The sequence below is a fragment of the Salvelinus alpinus genome, chromosome 8 (assembly GCF_045679555.1).
Source record: "Salvelinus alpinus chromosome 8, SLU_Salpinus.1, whole genome shotgun sequence".
Taxonomy (NCBI): domain Eukaryota; kingdom Metazoa; phylum Chordata; class Actinopteri; order Salmoniformes; family Salmonidae; genus Salvelinus; species Salvelinus alpinus.
The window spans coordinates 83954636-83970094 of NC_092093.1; the positions used below are offsets into that span (position 1 = coordinate 83954636).

Below are 15459 nucleotides of genomic sequence, written 5' to 3' on the forward strand. Positions count from 1 at the left end.
TCTTCTGTTTGTCACGACTTCAACCGAGGCAGGCTCTCCTTCCCGTTCGGGTGGCGCTCGGCGGTCGTCGTCACCGGCCTACTAGCTGCTACTGACTCTTTTTCCTCCCCCTCCTTATGTGTTTATGTGTATCACCTGGTTTGAGGGAATTGGCAATCAGGGTGGCTTTATTAGTCAGCCAGCCTGTCTGCTTCTTTGTGCGGGATTGTTCGTCTGTTTCTTTGGATTTCGGGAGTGGTTCGTGTTTGTGTAATGGTTTTGTCTTCATGTTTGAAGACAGGTGTTTATTTGACACCCAGTAGTCCGGTTTGGACATTTTTGGTTTACGGGTTGGGAATTAAACTCAACGTATTGAAGCTCTGCTGTTCCTGCGTCTGATTCCACACACACCCCGACACCTAGAGCATTACAGAATACATGGAGTCAGCAGGAGCAGCAGCTAACCCTCTCCCATCGATGGAGGAACGGGTTCTCCACCACACCACCGTCCTCCATCGGATCGGATCCGCCATGGATCAAATGATGGAGAGAATGGAGCGATGGGAGAGGAGTGGGCTCCTCTCTCCACCTTCGGCTCCCCCTCCCCAGGATTCTCCATCCCCCGGCTCCAGCGCGCTCCGTCTTACGCTCCCGAGGGATTATGATGGAACAGCGGCAGGTTGTCAGGGGCTTTTACTCCAACTGGAGCTATACCTGGCCACTGTTCGCCCCACTCCCTCGGGAGCGGAGAGGGTGAGTGTCCTCGTCTCCTGCCTAACGGGTCGTGCTCTGGAGTGGGCCAACGCAGTCTGGAATGGCCCGGACTCCGCGAAGGAGTACTACCCGGAGTTTACCCGTCGTTTTCGTGCCGTGTTCGACCACCCCACAGACGGCCGAGCGGCGGGTGAGAGACTATTTCATCTAAGGCAGGAGAGGAGGAGCGCACAGGATTTCGCGCTGGAGTTCCGGACCTTGGCCGCGGGATCAGGGTGTAACGACAGGGCCCTTATTGACCACTACCGGTGTAGTCTCCGGGAGGACGTCCGTAGGGAGCTAGCGTGTCGGGACATCGCTCTGTCGTTGGATGAGCTTATCGACATGTCCATCCGACTGGACAATCTGCTGGCTGCCCGCGGGCGTTCGGAGAGGGTCCTGTGCGTTCCACCACCCAGCGCCCCGGCTCCCATCCCGATGGAGTTGGGAGGGGCCGCGCCTAGGGGTATCGGAGGGCGAGGCCTCCCCTGCACCAACTGTGGTCGGAGAGGACACACGGCCGATCGGTGCTGGGGGGGTCTGTCTGGGAGTCGAGATGTCAGGCGGGACGCTTCTCGATCACCCCAGGTGAGTCAGCACCAAACTCACTCAGAACCTCCTGTCGGTCACATGTTTGTCTCAATTTTTTTCCTTGATTTTTCCCCCTCTTCTCAGCATAGGGCACTAGTCGATTCAGGTGCAGCTGGGAACTTTATGGATCGCGGACTCGCCCGAGAGTTGGGCGTTCCGCTTGTGCCGATAGATTCTCCCTTTCCCGTGCACTCCCTAGATAGCCGGCCATTAGGGTCAGGGGTGGTCAGGGAGGCCACAGTTCCCCTGGACATGGTGACGCAGGGGAATCATAGGGAACGTATCAGTCTATACATTATCGATTCGCCTGCGTTTCCAGTGGTGCTGGGTATTCCCTGGTTGGCCCGGCACAATCCCAATATTTCGTGGAGACAGGGGGTTCTCCAGGGGTGGTCAGAGGAGTGTTCTGGAAGGTGTCTGGGAGTTTCCATTGGTGCCACGTCGGTGGAGAGTCCAGACCAGGGTTCCACGGTGCGCATTCCCCCCGAGTATGCCGATTTGGCAATCGCTTTCTGTAAAAAGAAAGCGACGAAATTACCACCACAACGACCGGGTAGGGATTGTGCGATAGATCTCCAGGTTAACGCTGCGCTTCCTAAGAGTCACGTGTACCCTTTGTCCCAAGAGGAGACGTTGGCTATGGAGACATATGTCACGGAATCTCTGGGACAGGGGTACATTCGGCCCTCCATCTCACCCGTCTCCTCGAGTTTCTTTTTTGTGAAGAAAAAGGAGGGAGGTTTGCGTCTGTGTATTGATTATAGAGGTCTAAATGCCATCACGGTGGGGTTTAGTTACCCACTACCTCTCATCGCTTCGGCGGTGGAATCATTTCACGGAGCGCAGTTCTTTACAAAACTGGACCTCAGGAGCGCGTACAGCCTGGTGCGTATTCGGGAGGGAGACGAGTGGAAAACCGCATTTAGTACCACATCGGGCCACTATGAGTACTGCGTCATGCCGTATGGGTTAAAGAATGCTCCAGCCGTGTTCCAATCCTTTGTAGACGACATTCTCAGGGACCTGCACGGGCAGGGGGTAGTTGTGTATATCGATGACATTCTGATCTACTCAACTACTCACGCCGCGCATGTATCTCTAGTGCGCAAAGTGCTTGGCAGACTGCTGGAGCATGACTTATACGTCAAGGCTGAGAAGTGTGTGTTTTCCAAACAAGCCGTCTCCTTCCTGGGTTATCGCATTTCCACCTCGGGGGTGGTGGTGGAGAGTGACCGCATAAAGGCCGTGCGTAATTGGCCGACTCCGACCACGGTAAAAGAGGTGCAGCGGTTTTTGGGTTTTGCCAACTACTACCGGAGATTTATCCGGGGTTTTGGCCAGGTAGCGGCTCCCATTACCTCACTGCTGAGGGGGGGTCCGGTGAGGTTGCGGTGGTCAGCGCCGGCGGACGGAGCTTTCAACAGGTTGAAGGCTCTGTTCACGGAGGCTCCCGTGTTGGCGCATCCGGATCCCTCTTTAGCATTCATAGTGGAGGTGGACGCTTCCGAGGCTGGGGTGGGTGCCGTGCTATCACAGCGCTCGGGTGCGCCACCAAAACTCCGCCCCTGCGCTTTCTTCTCTAGTAAGCTCAGTGCAGCGGAGCGTAACTATGATGTGGGGGATCGGGAGTTGTTAGCGGTGGTCAGGGCTCTGAAGGTGTGGAGACACTGGCTTGAGGGGGCTAAGCACCCTTTTCTCATCTGGACCGACCACCAGAATCTGGAGTATATTCGGGCAGCTCGGAGACTGAACCCACGTCAGGCAAGGTGGGCCATGTTTTTCACCCGGTTTAGGTACACGTTGTCCTATAGACCCGGTTCAAAAAACGTAAAGGCAGACGCACTGTCCCGCCTTTACGACACGGAGGAGAGGACCACTGAACCCACTCCCATCATCCCCGCCTCGAGGCTGATCGCGCCAGTGGTATGGGAGGTGGACTCGGACATCGAGCGGGCGCTACGGGCGGAACCCGCGCCTCCTCAGTGTCCGGCGGGCCGTAAGTACGTACCGCTTGGTGTTCGGGACCGCCTGATTCGGTGGGCTCATGTCCTACCCTCCTCGGGTCACCCTGGGGTGACGAGGACAGTGGGGAGCCTTCGGGGGAGGTATTGGTGGCCTACCTTAGCTCGAGACGTTAGGGTTTATGTCTCCTCCTGTTCGGTATGCGCTCAGAGTAAGGCTCCTAGGCACCTTCCTCGAGGGAAGTTGCAACCCCTCCCCGTTCCACAACGGCCATGGTCTCATCTGTCTGTAGACTTCCTGACCGATCTGCCTCCCTCTCAGGGAAACACTACGGTTCTGGTAATTGTGGATCGGTTTTCTAAGTCCTGCCGTCTCCTCCCGTTGCCCGGTATCCCTACTGCCCTACAGACTGCGGAGGCCTTATTCACTCACGTCTTCCAGGCACTACGGGGTGCCGGAGGATATTGTTTCTGATCGGGGCCCCCAGTTCACGTCCCGAGTGTGGAGAGCGTTCATGGAGCGTCTGGGGGTCACGGTCAGCCTGACTTCCGGGTATCACCCCGAGAGTAATGGGCAGGTGGAGAGAGTGAACCAGGAGGTGGGTAGGTTTCTGCGGTCGTATTGTCAGGACCGGCCAGGGGAGTGGGCGAGATACATTCCCTGGGCTGAGATGGCCCAGAACTCACTACGCCACTCCTCTACTAATGTGTCCCCCTTTCAGTGTGTGTTGGGGTACCAGCCGGTCCTGGCACCATGGCATCCGAGCCAGACCGAGGCTCCTGCGGTGGAGGAGTGGGTACAGCGCTCCAAGGAGACCTGGAGGGCCGTCCGGGAGTCCCTTCAACAAGCTACTGGAAGGCAGAAGAGGAGCGCTGACCGCCACCGCAGTGAGGCCCCCGTGTTTGTACCGGGGGAAAGGGTCTGGCTCTCGACCCGAAACCTACCCCTCCGCTTGCCCTGCCGGAAGCTGAGGCCGCAGTGTGTAGGGCCATTCAAAGTCCTGAGGAGAATAAACGAGGTGTGTTATCGATTAAAACTCCCTTCCTATTATCGTATTAACCCCTCGTTTCATGTGTCTCTCCTCAGGCCGGTGGTAGCTGGTCCCCTGCAGGACGGTGAGGTACTGGAGGTCCCTCCTCCCCCTCTGGACATCGAGGGGTCCCCGGCGTACACGATACGGGCCATTCTGGACTCGAGACGCCGGGCGAGGGGCCTGCAGTACCTCGTGGACTGGGAGGGGTACGGTCCGGAGGAGAGGTGCTGGGTACCAGTGGAGGACATGTTGGATCCATCTATGGTAAAGGATTTCCATCGCCTCCATCCGGAGCGCCCTGCGCCTCGTCCTCCGGGTCGACCTCGAGGCCGGTGTCGGCGCGCTGCGGGAGCCGCGCGTCAGAGGGGGGGTACTGTCACGACTTCAACCGAGGCAGGCTCTCCTTCCCGTTCGGGTGGCGCTCGGCGGTCGTCGTCACCGGCCTACTAGCTGCTACTGACTCTTTTTCCTCCCCCTCCTTATGTGTTTATGTGTATCACCTGGTTTGAGGGAATTGGCAATCAGGGTGGCTTTATTAGTCAGCCAGCCTGTCTGCTTCTTTGTGCGGGATTGTTCGTCTGTTTCTTTGGATTTCGGGAGTGGTTCGTGTTTGTGTAATGGTTTTGTCTTCATGTTTGAAGACAGGTGTTTATTTGACACCCAGTAGTCCGGTTTGGACATTTTTGGTTTACGGGTTGGGAATTAAACTCAACGTATTGAAGCTCTGCTGTTCCTGCGTCTGATTCCACACACACCCCGACACCTAGAGCATTACACTGTTAGAAACATTTACATTTGGCCTTATCCATACAGGCCAATTTTTACGAGTGTGAAAATGTAAAAGTTCAAAAGTTCAACAGGTAAGCGTATTGTACGTCATCCTGACAAATGTAACATAAACTGCAAAGTACGACAGTGTCAAGAAACGTTTGTAGTACTTCTGTTCGTCTCTTATACAAAATGGATTTGAGTGTGGGTATCACTGATGATAACCTATTAAAAACGCAATATTCAAACCTGCCGTGTAAGCCGACCAACTTTGCAATGCCTTGATGAGTACTCAAAATTGGCACACATGATTAAGTTGATAATATTCATACACGTTCACACCTGCTCCCCTCTATTTGAGATAAGCAGGGGTTATTGCTTGGAGACGAGTTCGACTTTATTTGTAATTGGCATGTGAATATGAATGACACAATTCAAACAAAGACAAACCCATAATTGCCCTGCTGTGCTTTGAGGCCATAGGTAGTTGGCAATGCTCTGAGCATGGGTTCCTAAAAAACTTTTTCAGCCTGGGACCCAAATGAGAAATTCTGTTTTCCTGTGACCCAAGCTTATGAAAATATGCAACTATGCGAAAATATTAGTACATTTCATTACCCTTATGCCTAGAACAAATGCAATATCGACAAAAACAAATAACAATGAAATGAAATACCCATATAAATATCTATTCATGTTTATTTTTCCCCATTAAAAACACATATCTGTCTAGGTTGGAACAGTGCAGATGAAACATGATCAGGCCTACTGCACATCTTACTGTAGAAAGTACTGTTGAAAGTCTAAGTTGGATCTGTTGCTGTTAAAATATTTGTTTATTCTGAACTGGAAAACACTGATTGATCAAATCACACAGGTTGACGTTTTCAACAAGCATGTCTATTCTGGACTTTTGACAGTGCAACACAGAGGTCATGCTCAGCATTGAGTCTGTTTCTGTACTTGTTTTTTAAGTTGGCCAGAGTTGAGAACCCTGACTCGCATAGGTATGTGGTGCCAAACTGGATCCGAGCATCTACTGCTTTCTCAGTCAGGCAGGAGACCACTTCCTTCTGTAGATGAGCAACCCAGAACTGTGTGAGCGTGTTTGCCTCTAAAAGCATCTTGCAGGACCTCGTAGGCTAGGAGTTGAATAATGATGAGTCTATTATGGACAAAAAATACGAGATTATTTTAATTTGTCAAATGACAGCCAAGCATCGATCATCACGTCACCAGAATAAGACCCTCAATTTTTGGGGAATGGAGCATCAAGCTCATAACCTTGCGCTTTCACCATCATGTGAAGTTCATAATAATGTATTTCATTTGTAGCCTACTGACATTTTGATGAGGCGGTAGACTTGTTCTAGCCTCACCCATGCACCCAACAACCGGATGTTCCGGTTTTCAGGGGAAATGGAAGGAGAGCCTGTGACGCAACTTCTGCTTTAGGACGTTAACAAGACGACACTCCATCTTAACTCCTCCACATTTACTTTGAACAGTGCATCAAGACCAGTTTGTATCTAGTTTCAGTTTTTTTTTTAATGCCTGCTACGTTAGGTAAGCCTTGATCTGACATTACATTCCCTATGCCTTGTAGTGAGCTCTCATCGGCACCTCTGTCTGCCATGTAGACCTGGGACCTGTGCCTTGTCACATGGCCAACTGTCCTCAAACCCCTCGTCTTTTATTTTACATCCCAGAGGCGTGATTAAGACAAAGTCTTCCCAGATCCCCGGGCCATAAGGTCTACCGTGTGTAAGGACTAGCAACCGCAGCCTAATTACTTTAATTAAATTAATGATTTCCCCTAAATTGAACCCATTCATCACGGGTAGCCGGTCTATGCCCATTAATGATTTAAACACATCTATAAAGGAGTTATGGAGGACGAGGTGCTTGGCCGGCTCCATTATTTTACTGCACTGTAAATTGCCCTGAGCAGCTATTTACAAAGAGCGGGATGCATTGTTCATATGCTTTTCTAACAACTTCAGATGAAAACCCTGCGATGTAAATAAACCAGAGTGTGAATTGGTGTGCTTGTGTTCACGGTGTGTATGGAACTGGGAGCTCATCCTTTACTGCAGATGATGCGCTAAGATGCTCTCTCTCTCTCTCTCTCTTATCTCCCGTTGGACACGAGACACCAAGCCCTTGTAGTGTAAGCCCTCTACTTCCTTAAGTCAGAGCCCTGTACTGTACCCCCGTTGACTCAGGGCTGCCTAATCCTAAGGAGATCTCACTACCTATGTTATGAATGTTATGAGCAAAGCACTGCATTGGCCTGGAAAATACTCTTACCACTGCCAGTAGACACCTAGCATAGGCTCTATTTCAACTTTATTCACACGAAATTGTACTGTACCTCAATGTCTCCACTTGTTTGCATCTATGCCTATCAGCCTGAGGAAGAAAAGACACGTAGATGCAATGTTCTCCTGTCTCTGGATCTGCATGATGAGAATAATGTGCCTGTATGTGCTTGCGGCTGTCATATCACTTAACCCTGAAGATTGGAAGACATTATCTGGCACTTGGCATTTGGCGCCTGTTATTCCTCTCCCTGGCAGATTGTCACATGAATTTGAAATGGAGGCTTAATTATTATTTTCCATTCACACAGGATTGGCTCACGGTGTCCCCAAGCGCCTTGTGGTACGCTTTTGTTTCGGGGGCAAAACACCTCGGAAGGTGCTCCGTTACATGTCCCATTGGATTTGAATAACCTGCCATCTCTGAACTCGCTAGATTCATTGCTCTACATTGGGGTTTCGTGTCTTTGTTTGTCTAAGCAGGTATTTCATCGCTTTCACCATTCAAACTGCAATACAATGGGAACCACTTAAATGAACTGACCGGTTGCAGTGATTACTTTGTAGAGGGTCAGATTAGATATTGGAGCTTTTGACAGTGTTTTGAAACCACAACAGTTAACACTGTAGAGACAACCTCTGTGTGTGGATAAGGACCCTCTTCAGCATTTATCTACCTCACGACTTGCTAATACAATTGTGTCTATGAATATCATGCACAGCCTGACAGGCAAATGAATGCCACAGATTCAGTTTCGTGTTTATAATGAAGCTTAGGCTGTGTTCATCAATAATATCCAAAGTGAGAGAGATGAGAGTGGGAGAGAGATAAATTAAGGATATGGAAGATTATGGTGGGTAGATGCGAGAGATATAGAGTGAGATTAAGAGAGAGAGAGGGAGACCGACAACATACAACAGAAACGAGGACAGAGGACAAACAAACAGAGGGAGTTGCAGAGAAAGAGGCTCACCCAATGCTGACATCTCCGGTACCCCGGCCATGTAGTGCCCGTCCATGAACTTGGGCTCATTGTCATTGATGTCCTGGACCTTGACCAGGAACTCAGACCTGGGCTCCACAGGGATGTTGGTGATCCGGTCCACGGCCTGGGCCTGAAGCGTGTAATAGGCTTGCTCCTCCCGGTCCAGGCGCTTGGTGGCGTGGATGTCTCCCGTGTTCTCATCAATGGTGAAGATGGAGGTGGAGCCCTCTCCTGAAAGCACGTATTTCACCTTGCCATCCCCTTTGTCCACGTCTGAGTGGAGCTGTAATTAGAGACCAGTCAGTGGATAGGAGACATTCAGAAGGATTGGTGACTTTAAATAACATATCCAATTATATACTTCACCATTATGATCAATACTGTCACGCCCTGACCATTTGTATGTTTTATGTTTTGGTTGGTCAGGGTGTGATCTGTGTGGGCATTCTATGTTGTATGTCTGGTTTGTATATTTCTATGTGTTTGGCCTGATATGGTTCTCAATCAGAGACAGGTGTTTTGCGTTGTCTCTGATTGGGAACCATATTTAGGTAGCCTGTTTTGTATTGTGGGTTGTGGGTTATTGTCTATGTTATGTTGCATGTTAGCATATTGTTTATATAGCGGTCACGTTCGTCTTATTCGTTTTGTTTTGTAAGTTTGTTTAAGTGTTCTTCATTAAAGATAGAAGAATGTATTACATTTACATTTTACATTTTAGTCATTTAGCAGACGCTCTTATCCAGAGCGACTCACAGTAGAGTGCATACATTTTATTACATTTTTACATACTGAGACAAGGATATCCCTACCGGCCAAGAGCATACGCTCTTATCCAGAGCGACTTACAGTAGAGTGCATACATTTTATTAAATTTTTTACATACTGAGACAAGGATATCCCTACCGGCCAAACCCTCCCTAACCCGGACGACGCTATGCCAATTGTGCGTCGCCCCACGGATCTCCCGGTTGCGGCCGGCTGCGACAGAGCCTGGGCGCGAACCCAGCCCAGCCTGGGCGTGAACCCAGAGACTCTGGTGGCGCAGCTAGCACTGCGATGCAGTGCCCTAGACCACTGCGCCACCCGGGAAATCAATACTGGTATTCAAACCACGCTGCGCTTTGGTCCGCTTCTTACGACGAGCGTGACAGAATAACCCACCAAAATAGGACCAAGCAGCGTGGTAACGGGCAGGAGCAGGAGAGGCAGCGATGTCAGGATTTCTGGACATGGGAGCAGAATCTGGACTATACAACTTGGGAAGAGATAGACAGGTGGGCGTTCGACCCAGGGAGAGTGCCGGAGCCCGCCTGGGATTCGCTGGAGCAGTGCAAGGAGGGTTACAGGAGAATGGAGTTGGCGAAACGAGCACGGCGGCAGGAAGCCCGAGAGGCAGCCCCAAAAATGTCTTGGGTGGAGACACACGGGGAGTGTGGCGAAGCCAGGTAAGAGACCTGCGCCAACTCCCCGTGCTTACTATGGAGAGAGAGAGAGCGTCGTACTGGTCAGGCACCGTGTTATGCGGTAGAACGCACGGTGTCTCCAGTACGCGTGCTTAGCCCGGTGCGCTACATCCCAGCTCTCCGCATCTGCCGAGCTAGGGTGAGGATCCAGCCAGGGAAGATGGTGACAGCCCTGCTCTCCAGACAGCCAGTGGGTCTCCTCGGGCCAGGATATCCTGCGCCGGCGTTGCGCACTGTGTCTCCCGTATGTCTGCACAGCCCAGTGCGTCCTGTGCCTGCGCCCCGCACGTGCCGAGCTAGAGTTACCATCCAGCCAGGACGGGTTGTGCAGGCCATTAGCTCGAGACCTCCAGTGCGTCTTCACAGTCCGGTCTATCCAGTACCAACACCACGCACCAGGCTTCCTGTGCGTCTCCAGAGCCCTGTAAGCCCTGTTCCTCCTCCCCGCACTCGCCCAGTGGTGCGTGTCCCCAGTCCGGTACCACCAGTTCTGGCACCACGGACCAGGCTTACTGTGCGCCTCCAGGGTCCAGTATGCCCTTTTCCTGCTCCCCGCACTCGCCCAGTGGTGCGTGTCCCCAGCCCGGTACCACCAGTTCCGGCACCGCGCACCAAGCCTACGGTGCGCCTCGGCAAGCCTGAGCTGCCCGTCTGCCCAGCGCCGTCTGAGCTGCCAGTACGACTGAGCTGTCAGTACGACTGAGCTGCCAGTACGACGCTCTCTCTCTGAGCTGCCCGTCTGCCCAACGCCGTCTGAGCTGCCCGTCTGTCCAGCGCCGCTAGAGCCGTCCGTCAGTCAGGAGCCGCCAGAGCCACCCGCCAGTCAGGAGCCGCCAGAGCCGCCCGCCAGTCAGGAGCCGCCAGAGCCGCCCGCCAGTCAGGAGCCGCCAGAGCCGCCCGCCAGTCAGGAGCCGCCAGAGCCGCCAGCCAGTCAGGAGCCGCCCGCCAGTCAAGAGCCGTCAGAGCCGCCCGCCAGTCAGGAGCCGCCAGAGCCGCCCGCCAGTCAGGAGCCGCCAGAGCCGCCCGCCAGTCAGGAGCTGCCAGAGCCGCCCGTCAGTCATGAGCCGCCCGTCAGTCATGAGCCACCCCTCAGTAATGAGCTACCCCTCAGTCATGAGCTACCCCTCAGTCATGAGCTACCCCTCAGTCATGAGCTGCCCTTCAGTCATGAGTTGCCCCTCAGTCCGGAGGGGTCATTTAGGAGGGTCGCCGTTCCTAGGAGGCCACGGAAGCGGGTATTGACTATGGTGGAGTGGGGGCCACGTCCAGCGCCAGAGCCGCCACTGCGGACAGATGCCCACCCAGACCCTCCCCTATAGGTTCAGGTTTTGCGGCCGGTGTCCGCACCTTGGGGGGGGGGGGGGGGGTACTGTCACGCCCTGACCATAGTTTGCTTTATATGTTTTATGTTTTGGTTGGTCAGGGTGTGATCTGTGTGGGCATTCTATGTTGTATGTCTGGTTTGTATATTTCTATGTGTTTGGCCTGATATGGTTCTCAATCAGAGACAGGTGTTTTGCGTTGTCTCTGATTGGGAACCATAGTTAGGTAGCCTGTTTTGTATTGTGGGTTGTGGGTTATTGTCTATGTTATGTTGCATGTTAGCACATTGTTTATATAGCGGTCACGTTCGTCTTATTCGTTTTGTTTTGTAAGTTTGTTTAAGTGTTCTTCATTAAAGATAGAAGAATGTATTCAAACCACGCTGCGCTTTGGTCCTCTTCTTACGACGAGCGTGACAGATCCATTATGTTAATCTGTATTATTTTAACTTCTTTGGGACTGGGGGGCAGTATTGAGTAGCTTGGATAAAAAGGTGCCCAGAGTAAACTGCCTGCTACTCAGTCCTAAAAGCTACAATATGCATATAATTAGTATATTTGGATAGAAAACACTCTGAAGTTTCTAAAACTGTTTGAATGATGTCTGTGAGTATAACAATACTCATATGGCAGGCAAAAATCTGAGAAAAAATCCGACCAGGAATTAGGAAATCTGAGGTTGTAGTTTTTCAAGTCATTGCCTATCGAATATACAGTGTCTATGGTGTCATATTGCACTTCCCAAGGCTTCCACTAGATGTCAACAGTCTTTAGAACCTTGTTTAATGCTTCTACTGTGAAGGAGGGGGGAATGAGAGCTGGTTGAGTCAGGGGTCTGGCAGAGTGCCACGAGCTCAGTCTTGTGCGCTCCCGTGAGAGTTAGCTGCATTCCATTGCATTTCTACAGACAAAGGAATTCTCCGGTTGAAACATTATTGAAGATTTATGATAAAAACATCCTAATGATTGATTCTATACTTTCTTTTAACATGTTTTTACGAACTGTAATATCACTTTTCGTCTGAACTTTCGCCTGGACTTGCCCGTGACTCCTGAGTTTGGATTTGTGTACTAAACGCGCGAACAAAAAGGAGGTATTTGGACATAAATTATGGACTTTATCGAACAAAACAAACATTTCTTGTGGAACTGGGTTTCCTGGGAGTGTATTCTGATGAAGATCATCAAAGGTAAGTGAATATTTATAATGCTATTTCTGACTTCTGTTGACTCCACAACATGGCGGGTATCTGTATGGCTTGTTTTTGTGTCTGAGCGCCGTACTCAGATTACTGCATGGTGTGCTTTTTCCGAAAAGTTTTTGGGAAATCTGACACAGCGGTTGCATTAAGGAGAAGTTTATCTATAATTCCATGCATAACAATTGTATCTTTTAGCAATGTTTATTATGAGTATTTCTGTAAATTTATGTGGCTCTCTGCAAAATCACAGGATGTTTTGGAGGCAAAACATTACTGAACATAACGCGCCACTGTAAACTAAGATTTTTGGTTATAAAATTAACTTTATCGAACAAAACATACATGTATTGTGTAACATGAAGTCCTATGAGTGTCATCTGATGACGATCATCAAAGGTTAGTGATTAATTTTATCTCTATTTCTTCTTTTTGTGACTCCTCTCTTTGGCTGGAAAAATGGCTGTGTTTTTCTGTGACTAGGTGCTGACCTAACATAATCGTTTGGTGTGCTTTCGTCGTAAAGCCTTTTTGAAATCGGACACTGTGGCTGGATTTACAACAAGTTTATCTTTAAAATGGTGTAAAATACTTGTATGTTTGAGGAATTTTAATTATGGGATTTCTGTTGTTTTGAATTTGGCGCCCTGCAATTTCACTGGCTGTTGTTGAGGTGGGACGCTAGCGTCCCGAATATCCCAGAGAGGTTATAAACATAGGTTCAAGGGTCGGTTTTCATGTGCAGAAACATGGTGCCAAAAAAATTAACAACTCTTTGAACAAGTGAACAAAGTGCACATTGTTTGTAAAACAGGAGACCAGAAGTCTCAAATCTCTGAGCATGGCTGTATGTCTGCTATATAAATGCATTCTGGCAGGAATAAGGAGCGTCGCGTTGAGTGTTAACACAATTCTGTAGGATGTGAAGCCCAAAGCTGCCCAGGGATTACAGTGTGGTACGTTTGAAGGAGGGTTATTTCTCAAGCACTTCACTGCGTCTGTAAGTATCCATTTTTGTTTCCAAGTCAATAGGTGTATCAAATGATTGCCTGGTTATCGCTGCGGGCTTAGTGTATGTTTTATATATCCAATAGAGTCTCAGCCGGAAACCAACAGTATTTTATTCATGGATTCCATCAGGCTGTTGATGAATGGCATGTCTGGGGCATAATGATGGTATTGGTTGCATGGGCATGCCTCAGTGTGCGCCTCCTGACACTCCAATAGGGAGGCCACATTATTATTCACCATCCCTTGCTGTCAGGGGCAAACTTGAGGTAAATTGTCAAACGCAGTAGAGAGTCAACATTTAATCTTGAGAAAGCCATCCGTGGCAGTGTGTTCAGGTAAATACCACGGACAGGGAGGACAAAGCTGACAGCCCACAGAGCATGCAACTGAAGGTCACGGGTCAACTAAATGCAGTATGTAGTCTCTCTCTCAAAACATCAGTTGTTAGCTTTACGCTTGGCTTTTTTAACACTTTCTTCGATACCTGCTGTAGAAGTAGAAGAGACCCTATGGGCTTCAAGTGTTTCACTTGAAATATATTCAGAAGTTAGTGTATTACATAAAACTTGTTCCACAGTAGGTCCTATTAAAAAGTGTATCCCTGTAGAACACCGCCTCCTTCAATTAATCTAACTTGTTTTTAAACCGTCACTGCTCGTTTTCAGGTGCTATTTCAAACTTCTACCGTTATTATGTGCAACTTTCATCAAGCACCAGAGTTGCTTCTCTTAAAAAAATGTAAATATCCCTTTTGTAATTCTTCTCTTTTTCTCCCTTGATGTGAGCCTAGCACATCAGCGTACCTTAAAGATACTGCGGGCAGCAGATGCAGCGAGAGTACAAATGGTTGAGTGGAACAGAACAGAAAAACTCCAGTGAAATCAATGATGACACTTATCGCCACTTTGTATGCAGACAGTCCTCCTGGGACAATCATGTTTGCTTTGTGTTCACTTGTTTACCTTAGAGTGTAAAAAGACTGGAAGAGTAAAACTTTAAGGAAAAACAATGTCGCCAAGGCCATCTCTCACCTGATTTTATCCATATTACGATATATGGCACATTTTTATCACAATCGCTGAGAGGCCTTATGGTTTTTAATGGTTCTGGAGTAACTTAATGGGGTTTTAATTTTCGCTGTACTCTTCAGTCACAGTGTGTTAGCGCTGTCATTATTTTACTGTCCATGTCTCTTTTCTTCCTCCCTGTTTGGCTGACGTACTTTGTAGAAAACGGCAAAGACGACTGGAGGCCTTGGAAGAAAATTATATATAAATAAAATCAGAGATGCATGTTTCAAGCTTTGAATTTCCACTAATCTCTCAGGAGGAGAGCGAGAGAGTTTTCTTCTATTCAATGGACACTGTACACAGTTTTGAGCCAAGTGAAAATACAGTCCATACGCAGAAACAGCCTATTGGCTACAGCTACTGCTCTGGAGCGCGTTATTCAACAATCTCCCTGCAGAATCGTTTCACAGAGCACTGCGGTTGAGTGTAATGGAGTTTCCACAGGGATGATGACATGGTTCACAAACAAACCAAAATAAAACTCTTAAAGAAACAGCATTGGTTGATCTGACTGTGTTTTGTACTTGTGGTACAAGTGTACTGTAATACACTTCTTCATGTTGTGGGGGAAATAAAAGTAAGCATATGCTGTGAAGAAATTCTGCTTCAGTTGTAGGCCATTAAGTCAAACTAGGTACTGGAAGGACTACACTCTTAGATAGAACAAAGGAGCTTTCTAAAACCTAAAAGGGTTCTTTGGCTGTCCCCATAGGAGAACCCTTTTGAAGAACCCTTTTTGGTTCCCGGTAGAACCATTTTAGTTCCAGGTAGAACAGTTTTGGATTCAGTGTACAACCCTTTCCACAGAGGGTTTTACCTGAAACCAAAAAGGTTTATCCTAATGGGACCCTTTTGTGACTGTATCCGAAGAGATACTGTATAGTTATCAGGGGGTAGTCCTTACAACATTGCTTGGAGCATTAGTGTTCACCATCCTCTCTAGTTCCCTTTGTTCGTAGCTATGTAGATACTATGCCTTTGCTCATAAACAAACCCAG

At 49.3% G+C, this 15459-nt stretch overlaps 1 protein-coding gene across 1 annotated transcript in view; it reads right to left on the reverse strand.

The window, feature by feature from the left end:
• Positions 1-15459, reverse strand: part of LOC139583781 (cadherin-7-like) — a 139332-nt gene that overhangs the window by 77271 nt on the left and 46602 nt on the right. Inside the window, exon 3 of the mRNA XM_071415229.1 lies at positions 8382-8676. Coding sequence (XP_071271330.1) covers positions 8382-8676 — 295 coding nt within the window. The remainder of the gene's footprint in view (positions 1-8381; positions 8677-15459) is intronic.